The sequence below is a fragment of the Drosophila gunungcola genome, assembly GCF_025200985.1.
Source record: "Drosophila gunungcola strain Sukarami chromosome 3L unlocalized genomic scaffold, Dgunungcola_SK_2 000002F, whole genome shotgun sequence".
Lineage (NCBI taxonomy): Eukaryota > Metazoa > Arthropoda > Insecta > Diptera > Drosophilidae > Drosophila > Drosophila gunungcola.
The window spans coordinates 3,408,552-3,419,753 of NW_026453178.1; the positions used below are offsets into that span (position 1 = coordinate 3,408,552).

At 41.1% G+C, this 11,202-nt stretch overlaps 1 protein-coding gene across 3 annotated transcripts; it reads left to right on the plus strand.

The window, feature by feature from the left end:
• Window positions 1–347: 347 nt before the first annotated feature.
• On the plus strand, window positions 348–11,138 carry LOC128257932 (microtubule-associated protein futsch). Of its 3 annotated transcripts, none has more exons than XM_052989228.1 (11): window positions 348–986; window positions 2,513–5,049; window positions 5,125–8,226; window positions 8,283–8,605; window positions 8,720–9,009; window positions 9,069–9,123; window positions 9,184–9,374; window positions 9,433–9,923; window positions 9,984–10,140; window positions 10,205–10,396; window positions 10,454–11,138. In XM_052989228.1, the coding sequence occupies exons 1-11, from the start codon at window positions 632–634 to the stop codon at window positions 10,966–10,968; spliced, it is 8,208 nt and encodes a 2,735-aa protein (XP_052845188.1). In that variant the 5' UTR covers window positions 348–631; the 3' UTR covers window positions 10,969–11,138. The 3 variants fall into 3 exon arrangements, with proteins under 3 accessions (XP_052845188.1, XP_052845189.1, XP_052845190.1); XM_052989229.1 differs by having other exon boundaries at window positions 348–977; XM_052989230.1 differs by lacking the exon at window positions 348–986 and having other exon boundaries at window positions 4,872–5,049; window positions 5,106–8,226; window positions 10,454–11,136.
• Window positions 11,139–11,202: the final 64 nt, after the last annotated feature.

Consider the following 11,202-nt stretch of genomic DNA (forward strand, 5'->3'; position numbering starts at 1 on the left):
TAAAAATATTCCAGTACTTATACACATATTATAGCAAATATTGCAGATAAATAAAAGTAGCCTCATATTTGTTATACCAAACAACATATTTTAGAATAAATACCAAACTTGACTTAGACGCTGTATTTATTATTTCATTGTAAAAGTACCAACAATTCAATATGGACAAATGTTTTCCGTTCCCATAATTGCAGAAAATTATGGTTGAAATCTCAGAGATTCAGGCGTTCAGGGAATACCCTCAATGCGGTTCTAAAAATTGCTTTTACGATATATTTTAAAAATACTTGGTATATTTTAGGACATTTTTAAGAATGATATGGTATTTTTCACTTAAGAAACGCAGTCACACTAGTGTTCGAGTTGCACATGCTTGGTCTTTTTGATAATTTAAAAGTGAAAAAAGGCTGGACAATGGTCGAAAATAAAGTAAAACAGTGTTTGTGACGCGTATATAGCCAGGAAGCGAGCTATAGTCAATTTTCTAGACCTTACTGTTGTCGGATGACTAAAAAATCAAACCAACGATAGGCGTGCGACCAAAACGAGTGTGAAAGAATTTCGGATTTCTGTCGTCATTTATATTGAAAAACTGTTGCGATTTTGAGGGAAGCTTCTTTAAACAGTGGTAATGGATGATCCCGGGAGGCAGGTCATTATGGGTCCACCGGCGGCAGTGGCCACCGCTTCCAATCAACCCGGTCCTGGCAATCCCAGCAGTGCCCCTCCCCCGCAAGTGACCAAAGGCGCACCTCCGCCCAAGCGGATAATTAAGAAGGTTCAGCTGGATTTCAACAAGCTTAAGGAAGCGGGACTGGATAGGCAACTGGCCGAGGTCCTGAGAAATCAAAAACTTGGAGACCGGAAGGTGGAGACCCCTTCATCCAGCATTCCTTCGCCCTCTGCCGCTGCGCAGTCGACGTCGAACGCAGCAGAGTGCAAATTGCATCAGCCACAACAACAATTTCGTCAGCCCGGTAAATCAAGTAGTTTTTTTAATTTTGAATTTCTGTGCTTTACCCAAAAACCGTTAGCCATCCGAGGGTTTTGCTAGATATTCCCAATTTCGTCTAAATACGTGTACGAGTTTGGGACGTGGGGCTCAAAACTGATGCGATGGCGCAGCTGCTTAAGACGACGACGGATTGTCCAAAGAAGTTCGTTCGGGTCCGATTCATCCCGAGTTCGTCTCATGGCGAATGCTTTTTAATTTTTTTTACATATTCAAATATTTTGTTTTTATTTTATAGTACAAAATATTTACACTAAACAACATTAAAATGGCGGGAAAATGGCTAGGTTTCTTTGGCTTGGAGTTAGGGTTAATGATCATTTTTAAGTAAATAAGCTTAATAATATTGTCTCATATTTTGCTTGGCATATTAACTATTAATTTTTAATTAAAATAAAAACTTTACTTCTTATATAACTTAAATTAAATTTAAATAAATTATTTAACACAATTAAAATACAATTACCGAGTAAAATGCCTAAAATTGACCCTTAAGATTTGATTGATTTTTATTTTAAGACCAATTTAAAATTTTTAGATGTTATATTAAACTATGCACGAGGATTTAGATATCAAAATTCAAAATTTGCATTTTATTTTTATTTGACACAAATAAGCATGACTTGTTTCGACTAAACGCCGGTAATTTTAGATATTCAAATACTTTTTTAAAGTTTAAAATATTTAATTTTAGTTTTTGTTGGTTTAAGTTATTTGTCAAAGGTAATAGCTTTCCTTTTTAAACAAATTAAATATAATTACTAAGAAATCATTTTATTACAAAGAATCTTATTTATACCGACATAAAAAACCAAATAAACAAAAACACAAAAAATTATAAATTATAGTGCCCGTGCAAGGGTGGACTATTTTTTTTTTGAATTTTCACGTTGTGAACTAACTTTAAGTGTCACTTTCGCCACTCCCATTTATATTCTTTCGATGGTCCAACTTGTAAGTGCGCGGTGCAAATGAGGTTAGGGACGAAATGTCGTTGCGAAGCAGCGGTTTTCGCTTTTTGGCCCCGGTTCAAATCCCAGCATGACCAAACTGCTGTTTGTGTATGCGATTGTTTTTGTTATTATGTGATGTTCTATCTGGTTTTATTTACTGTTGCTATTGCTTTTACTATGATTTCTATCTTCGGCGGAAATGGTTTTATAATTCCATTTTGTAAACATTGTTATTACTTAAATAATATGTCGACCTCAAAAGACAGCAAATTTAAGAACTGTAAGCCAATAAATAGATTTTATTTAATTAAAATACATTTTGTATAAATAACTAAATGTTTTACTAAAATTAACATATGCTTTTCATGCTGGTCTCTAGTCAATGTAAGCACAATGCAATTAGTTAGAAAATTCAAAGGGTGAAATTAGTATAAATAAAATATACTTAAACTACTACAAATGCTATGTAAAATTGATACACACATATATTTGATATTTTCAGCCCTACTCTTCCCTACATTAACGATTTTATTTTCTCACTTCACAGCACCGCAGCCCTTGGTGAAGCGATTTATGATTTCGGAATTTATAGAAAAGACGGTGCCCATACAGACGACACCAAACCCGACAGTGTACAACACGTCAAATGCCAATCGTTCAATGCACGTCAAGACCTTGCTTAAAAACAGGATACTTAACAAGAACACGACCATCAACTCGCAGCCTCAGCAGATGGCAACAACATCCCAGGCGGCGTCGCTATCCTCTGCCCAGGGTTCAGCTTCTCGGGGCGCAGCTTCTCCTGCAGCCTTCTCCATGCCCATTGCCAAGGCGGACTTGACCATCCGCCCAAAGCAGCAACCACTGCTGCTCAATCTTGTGAATCAACTGCCCAAACATCGAGCCATGTGCGGACCGAGTTACAAGTCGTTGATGAAGCAGCAGCATACTCCTGGGCAGCAAATTTCACCCAATCCACAAAGGATAGCAGCACAGCAACCCATACAGATTTCCACACAACTCCAGCCACAACATCCGTTTCAGCCAGCTCCAGAAGTTCCTGTTGATCAATCAGTTTCAGTGGTGTCCCCAAGACTCCACAAGAGCCCCTCTCCGCCACTTATTGTTCTGGAGAACAAGGTGTTGGCACCCAACGAGAAGATCGATTTGAGTGGACTGCGTCTGCCAAATGCTCCGGTGCCCACAACTCTGTCACAGGCTAAACCTTCAGAGACCCCCGTTCAAACCAATCTCCAATCCAAGATTATTAAGGGCAAGGTGATTATGAACGCCAACAAGTTCAAGGTGTCGCGGGAAAAGCTGGCCGAGATGGCCAAAGAAATTCGGCAACAGGCGAATCAGGTGAAACTCCCTGCAACACCGGAACCAGCTTCCTCAACTACTGAAAGGCCATTCACTATCACCTCAATTCTTCAACGAAATAAGACGCCTCTTTTTACTCCAGCAACTCTTGAAGAAAATAACGTTCCTTTAAGCAATCCAATTCTTAAAGCAAACAGTTTGCCAGCCTGTACAAAGTCAAGGCCTATTTCAAATCCTTTTCCTGTAGATAATTCCACGAACCTGGAATCTGGTAAGACAAAGGAGTATACTGGCGAGGAGGTGGCAGAACCAAGTCCTCTTGAACTTCCGTTGTATATTCCATCAACTCTTGAGGTAAAACTGTTGCCTCAAACAGTACCCAAGGCATCAAATACTCTTCACTTGTCTGAACATACTCCTGCTACTCCGGAACCAAAGGAATATTGTAAAAAGGCCACCACAAAACCAAGCCCTCCCAAACACTCGGGATATATTTCTTCAACTTCAGAAAGGGAAGGAGGGCTGCAAGAACCGAACCCTCTTGATTTCCCTGTTTATATTCCCTCACATGCGCAGCTAACACAGTTGCCTGGAACTATGACTACAGAATCATGTTCTGATCTGCCTGTACATATTCCAGCAACTGAAGAAGTGAATGCAGAATCAAGCAGACCTGCATATAATCCATTACCTCCGGAAAAAATAAGTTTGCTTGAAGGTGTAACAACAGCATCCAAAGCTGCTGACTTGTGTAAACCAGAAGTGTACCATGCGGAAGTGACCAAAGAACCAAGATTCATTGACTTGCCTGTCTGTATTCCTTCATCTTGCGAAACCACGGAATTTTCTAGAAAAGAAGCTGCAAATCCAACACAGAACGACTTAACTTCAAAACTAAATGAATTTTCCGAAAAGTCTAGCTCGGAATCAAGCTGCTTGGCGTCTACAGAGATCAAATCACCAGTAAAGAAGGTTCAAACTGCAGTAGATTTCATAGCCCAACTAGCGGCTGAAAATCCTCTAGACGAAAGCGCCTTCATGGACCTCTCGCCGGAAGAACAAAGACTAAACGCCCTTTTCGGAGGCGGTGAATATATGGGTATGTCGCCAGTGAATGAACCTGCGCAGCCCGAGGAGGAGTTGCCCATTGGAAAGATTGTCCAAATGGACAACATGAATATACTGCACGCCACTTTGGATGTACACAGCGATAGTACAAACGTACTGCGCATTAGCCCCAATGCGTTGAGGCTGCAAAGCAGCGGGTCTATTTTGGAAAAGTCATTGGTTGATATTGAAGGAGTGACAGATTCAGTGGTGGAGGAGAAGAAAGAACAAGTCAACTTACCGGAGCCACCTGCTGAGGTCGCAACTAAGCCAAGTGTGGTGAAATCTTTGGTGTTTGATACTTTAGAAACTCCAAACCAAGAACCACAAGAAGATGCTCGCAGTACAGTAATAAACACAAATAATTTGAAAAACGATCCTAATCCTAAGCTAAATGAATCAGAAGTGCCTTTAGAGGAGATCAAGCCAGTGTCTGATGCGGAGCTTGTACAGGAGGTTAATCCTCCCGTTAAAAGGTCAACTATCAGATCCAAGAAGGCTAAAATTAATTTAGTGCAACGCACTAAAAGACCAAGCATCCCCAAGGCAATTGAGGCAAAGAAAACCAAGATAGATTTTGAGGAGGGCGAGGAGGAGGCGATGGCTACCGATCACAGCTTGCTAGATGACCGATACGGAGTCGCAGGAGTCGAGGTAATTCACAATTCTGTTAGCCTAAGCTCAGACAAAGTAAATCCTAATTTATCTAGTGTTAAAAACAATCCAAAGGTGCCAGCAGATGAGAAGCAGAATGAAGAAGATGCCAGTGAGTCCAGAGAAGATGACACCAGTAAAGAAACTAGTCCCAGTCAAGATGATCCAGCAAAAATGTCAGTCGAACAAGAGACATTTGACAAAACTAATACAAATCTCCCGGAAGAACATCAAGTTGCAACCAAATCTTCAACAGAACGCGATCTAACCCAGTTGTACCATCCACCGAAAATGCCCAAAAATAAACCTAGTCAGAAGAACAGTGCTCAGGAGATCTTGGACGATTCACAACCCACAACAACGAGTAGTAATGTCTCCCTCATAGAAATTCTTTCCCAGGATGCACCACCGCCTCAGGGAGAAGCTCAGTTACCATTTTGCAAGAAGTCTATAGAGTTAAATCCCTGTGTACCTAGCACATGCGATGTCACAGGAATTCAGGATTTAATTGGGCACTTGACTGCCGAAAAGGTTACACCACAAATTAAAAAGCTATCGCCAACGCCGAAATCAGAGGAACCACCTAAACCTATGACCCGCAAGAAACTTGTAAAAACGAGACCGGTTCTCAGCAAGAGATCCGCGAAATCCGGTCAGAAGGCTTCACAAGAAAAGCCAAACCATTTTGAATTCCTCCATCCAGTCAGTGCAAATGTTGGAGGTCGCATTCCCACATCCAGCACTAGTGATGATGATGGCTCCATATTTTTGGGCTTCGATAACAAGGCGGAGAATCGTTCTAAAACTCCAATGAGAAGCAACCGAGTGAGACAAATGAAGATCAACGAAACGGACATTAGCGATGACGCAACTCCCGATTACGACGAGACCGAAGAGGAGCAGCAGTCTACAAAAAAGCAGACACCAGAGAAGAACTCTGAGGTTAATACCCAGTTTACTATCAGTAAAAAAAAGGTTGTGGAAGCTTTTTTGGACGATTCAGATAGCAGTAGTGGAGGCCCAACCAGTCCAATGGACTTTGGGGACAACGTATCGGTTGATGAAGACAGAGCGTGTGAAGTTTACCCGCAAAGGGATCAACCTAATTGGGAAAATCTTGTAAATGGAACTGAACATGTTGTTAGTAAGGAGAAAGTAGCCACGGAAGAGAAAAATGATTGTCTTACAGAAACAGCAGATGAAGCGGTTAAATCTTCAGTAGTTTGTTTGACTATTGAGGATCCACCTAAAATTCAAGTAGAAACACATTTGGATGCTGCTGATGAGCACAACGATCAAAAATCTCACAATTTTATAGAGGAAAAACAGCTAAAATCTGTGATAAATGAACATTATTCAACAATATCTGACAGTAAATCAAGAAAAAGCAGGAGAAAGTCAAACAAAGCAAATGAGCTTTCTGTCAGGGATACTTCAAATGAACCTTCCACAAGTAAGGATAGTTTAACGAATACAAGACCCAAACGGCAGACAAGAGGTCGTTCAAAAACACCTGGATCTTTGGATGTTTCAGAAATAAAGGGAATCATAGAAAAGGGTACTAATTTTGAGAAAGCGGCTGAAGAAGTCCACGAAGAGGTTAAAGATGCTGAGTATGACAATTTACCATTAAAGACAGCAGAAAACACAATTTTAGGGGAAAATGAGGAAGAAGAAAAAATTACTGAGGAACCAGGATCATCTGCGAAATTAAGAGGAAAACGAAAATCTCGGAGTTTAACTAAAGTCATTCCTGGAACACAACTGGACGTGGTTGAAAATCCCAAACTAAAATCGGAGAGTATAGGTTCTAAGGATCCGGAGGAAGAAATTAAAGCAGCGGAAGCTTTACCCTTAACAACAACTGAAAATAAAAATTCAGTGGAAAAGCTGGAAGAGAAAAAGTCCGTTGAGGAGCCAGTGACTTCTTTAAAATCAAAAAGAAACCGAAAGACGCGTTGTGCTTCACCAAAAATTAAAGTCCCACCTGTTGTTCAAGATGAAGTGGAAGTAACATCAGAGAATGCTGTTTATATGAAAGATGAGGAAGCTATCAAAGCTGTATATGAACCTTTTGTAAATACAGAAAATGAGGAAATTAAAGTTCCTGGAGAAGAAGGAAAGAGGCAGTCCCGATGTAGTAGGAACAAATCCGTTTCAATAACTCCCGCGGCTTCTGAACCAGAAAAAGTAATCAATCCTGTGATACCCACTCTTAATGAAGATTCGAAGGAAGATAATGCTTCAGAGAATGCAACCGAAGCTACCAAATCCAAAGGAAAACGCATATCTAGGAGTAAAACGCCAAAAATATTGGTTTCACAAGAGAAAGGTGAAGAGGTTAATTCATCCGATGGGCCGAACCAAACAACTAGTACTGTAAAAACTATGAATACACGACAATCTCGAAGTAATACAGCTAAAGTTATAGTTCCAGCAGTTACTCTAATTGAACAGACTCCAAACCCTGAAATAAATTCAGAAGAATCAGAGATTAACCCTGAAACTGTTAAAGAAGAAAATCAACCGAACGAACCGACAAAACCTAAAAGATCAAGAGGAAAACGACAATCTCGATGTACTTCCAAATCGAGTTCAAAAGCTCCTTTAGATACTAAGCCTGAAATGCCATCGATAACCTCAGAAGAACCTCAGCCTGTAGAAGTTGATTCTGTCGTGGCACGGGTCAAACGGAAGACTCCATCCCGTTTAGGTTCAGTTCCACCGGATAGCACCCCCAAAGATAAAGAACCTGCACCTATAACAAGCAGAAGAAGTAATGCCATTAGTGTACCAGCGGATGTATCTACTCCAAAGTCGCGTAAGCGTAGGCCCACAAATTTCAGTGAGATGATTTCACCGAAACCTGAAGAGCCTAAAGTCCCAGCAAAAAGGGGAAGAAAGCGAGCAGCTCCTGTCGAAACGGAAGCCGATTCGGCCAAAAAACTAAAGACTGAGGAGAGTTCGGAAACGGTTAGTATAGTTGACTTCAATCTTAGGCTGCTGCTCATTCGAAAGCGGGAACAATTGGACACCGAAGAGGATGTTACTGAAAATGGCAAGGGTGAAGGTCCGCTGCAATGTGGCTTGTGTATGATGCGTTGCGATAAGAAAAATTGGCACAGCCATCTGGGAGAGCACTATGGAGTGGGTTGGACCGTTGGAAACACACCCAAGGTGGGTTTACATATCGTTGGTATAAAAAAGTCACTTAACTTAATAATTATTTACAGAAAATCACGCGCGCCTCGGTGATGAAAATGATGAAAAACCATCTCCAAAATAGCGCCGAAAAGCTAACATGTCGCCTCTGCAATCACCAATTGGGCACTCCCCTGGGCATGTTGCTTCACCTGGAGGGCTGTGGCAATAAACAGCGAATTGCTTGCGATTTCTGCAACCGCTGCTACACCAAACTCTCGCTACCGGGACACATAAGAACCTGTCCAAAGCGCCAGGTACATCAGAACGAGGATGATCAGGAGCCTGCGGATGGAGTTGTCGCTGAAACGGTGTACAGCAATGCTGGCCGTGCCAAACGGAAGTCCACAATCAAGTAAGTCCCTCATAAACCTTAAACCATATTGTTCAAAAATATTTATCCATTAATCTTTACAACTTTTCATATGTAAACATTAAATCTAATTTGAGAAAACCATTCTTTTTTCAGGGCTGAAACAAAATTGAAGAAAATAGGAGAGGAACTGACTTCACAAAAGGCGACAGAGGAGACTACCGCCAAACACGACTTCGATGGCGATTCATCCGACTACGACATGGCCAAAGACAATGAGTCGTCCGAGGAATATGATTCGGAAGGAGCCGATTCCAACGAGGACGCCCTTAGCACCGAAGATGAGGACAGCCTTGCTGATAATAAACGAAACGAACAAGGACATGTTAACAGGAAAAGGAAAACAAAACGGGCGGTAAATACGGGGGAGTGTCAGCAGAAACCTTGTGAGTAAATCTCTTATTGTGTGTAGTATTCAAAATTAATATATTTTTGTATGCCATAGTACTTTCACGTTATCACCACTTGGAGGCAAGGGCAACCCACAAATGGAAGGAATTGTAAGTAAACCAAGGAAACACAACCTACCACAATATTAATATTTAAAATTTATTCTTAAGCGTACAACGAAATTATAAAGCTGGCTCCTTGTTTAGCCAGTTCCTGCCCAGCTATTCGAAGGTTTCTGCAGAGGAGGCTAGTTTTTTGTTGCCCTCTAAGGAGACAACATCCATACGATATGCTTATGGTAAGGTCAGCAAAGAAGACGACTGGAAACAGCTTGCACCCTTGGAGGGTTTTAACAAAAAAGGTCCGTAAAACTGAAAACAATTAAATTAAGGTTAAGACAATGCAACTTTCTTTGGCAGGTGAATATGTGGGCTATCTTGGCAGGCCTATTAAGCAACTCGCCTGGGTCCCTCTGCCCCCGAAAATTACGGATCAGTATTTACTATGCAACCTGCGTCCAAAGATGAAAACCTTTGCAAGACATACACAACTGAAGGATGAAGAAGCCCTCTTGATGTTGCTGAAATGTACGGTGTTATCGGACAATTCCGATGACAAATCGTGGGGTCTTCGTCCAGAGCTTCATTACGGAATTCGTGTGCCCAATGGACCAGTTCATAGTTTCTCTTTTTTGCCCAGCGGTGGCTATGATAAGTCATCCAATCGCTTGGGCCTTTTGGCTGTGGGTAGTTCTTTGAGTGATGTCCACATTTATGCTCTGCCTTTGGAGCTGACGGAGGAAGAGAGTGCAGGCGACAAAGTTATCATTCAATTGGAATCATTGATTACGCTCAGCTTGGATGTCAACAATCCTGTTCGGGATCAGTGCACTAAAGTTTGCTGGTCACAGGTTGGTTTTTGCCTTTGTTAATTTTCCCCAATAACAAATAAATAATCAATATTTTTACAGGCATCAGGACACACTTTTTTAGCGACTGGCTATGGCAATGGCAACATTGCCTTTTGGGACATTGGTGATACGGATAACATTAACTGCTTCAAACGGAACAATCAAACCTATTTTGTGCCTCTGACTTACTTTTACATAGGCGAACGAAATGTGCAATGTAAGTTTCAATAGTAAAGTTTTTCCTAATAAGCATTTATTATTTATTTGTTCCTTCTCCTTAGTTATGGATATACATTATGATAAAAATGGACCACGTTGGCTTGCGGTTGGCACTTCCATACGCCAATTTATGATCTACGATATTGCGAATTGGTCCCAACCCGTCGTACTAACTCAGGACACCATCTGCACTCTATATATGGCTAATATGACTTGGTCCCCTATTTGTGAAACACTAGTCGTTAGCAGTTCACGTAAGCTCTCCTTCTTTAACCAAAGCGAACATATTTTGATAAGATATTACTTTGCAGATTTTAATCGCACAATAGCAGTTAGTCCATCGGGAATACAATTCGAGCATCGGACCCTCGATGGAACCCTCACGACCACACGTGAAATGCACACGAATTGCCAGCAGAATCACATGGTGTTTGTGACGGACAACGGCGATCTGGTGTTCCTGGATGTGCGAGATCTCAACTGTGGGCCTGCTCTGCTAAAGTCAGTGACCAACAGACGGGTCGTATCCACAACTGAGTTGCATCATCTGGGCGCCAATGCTCCCAAAGCTAAGGATCCTATTAACGCGGATGAGTTTCTCCGCGACTATGGAGTGCAAATCAATCCGCTGGTCCCCGCGCCCCATAGAAAAAAATCCTTTTATCTGGACGCCAAGCGTCGACCGCAAAACGTACACACTTTGGCCCTATCCAGATTCAATTGCGTTCGATGCAATTGGAACTCGCCCGCCCACACTTGGGTGGCCATGGGCGCTGAACATGGACTGCTGCGGATCCTTAATTTCGATCGAGATAAATTCTTCTAAAGGATATCTCGGAGATCTCTCTCTGGCATCTGAAAATCTTCTGAACAAGCAACATCTGAGATTATAAATTATTGTTTTACCACATAAGCTGATTAGTTTTAGGACTCGTCATAGGAGAGTTATAATTTATATATATCTGTTGTAAAAAAAATATATATATTATATATTTTATATGGAGTTATCGTAGTTTATAACGAAAAATTCTTGCTTTGCAAATAAAGATTACTACTTGTA

Bases quoted from the DNA above. Each gene is read 5' to 3' on its own strand.
- LOC128257932 (XM_052989228.1), top strand. From the start codon at position 632: ATGGATGATCCCGGGAGGCAGGTCATTATGGGTCCACCGGCGGCAGTG. The intron at 8,606-8,719 runs GTAAGTCCCTCA...TTCTTTTTTCAG, and splicing joins AAACGGAAGTCCACAATCAA to GGCTGAAACAAAATTGAAGA. The intron at 10,397-10,453 runs GTAAGCTCTCCT...ATTACTTTGCAG, and splicing joins ACTAGTCGTTAGCAGTTCAC to ATTTTAATCGCACAATAGCA.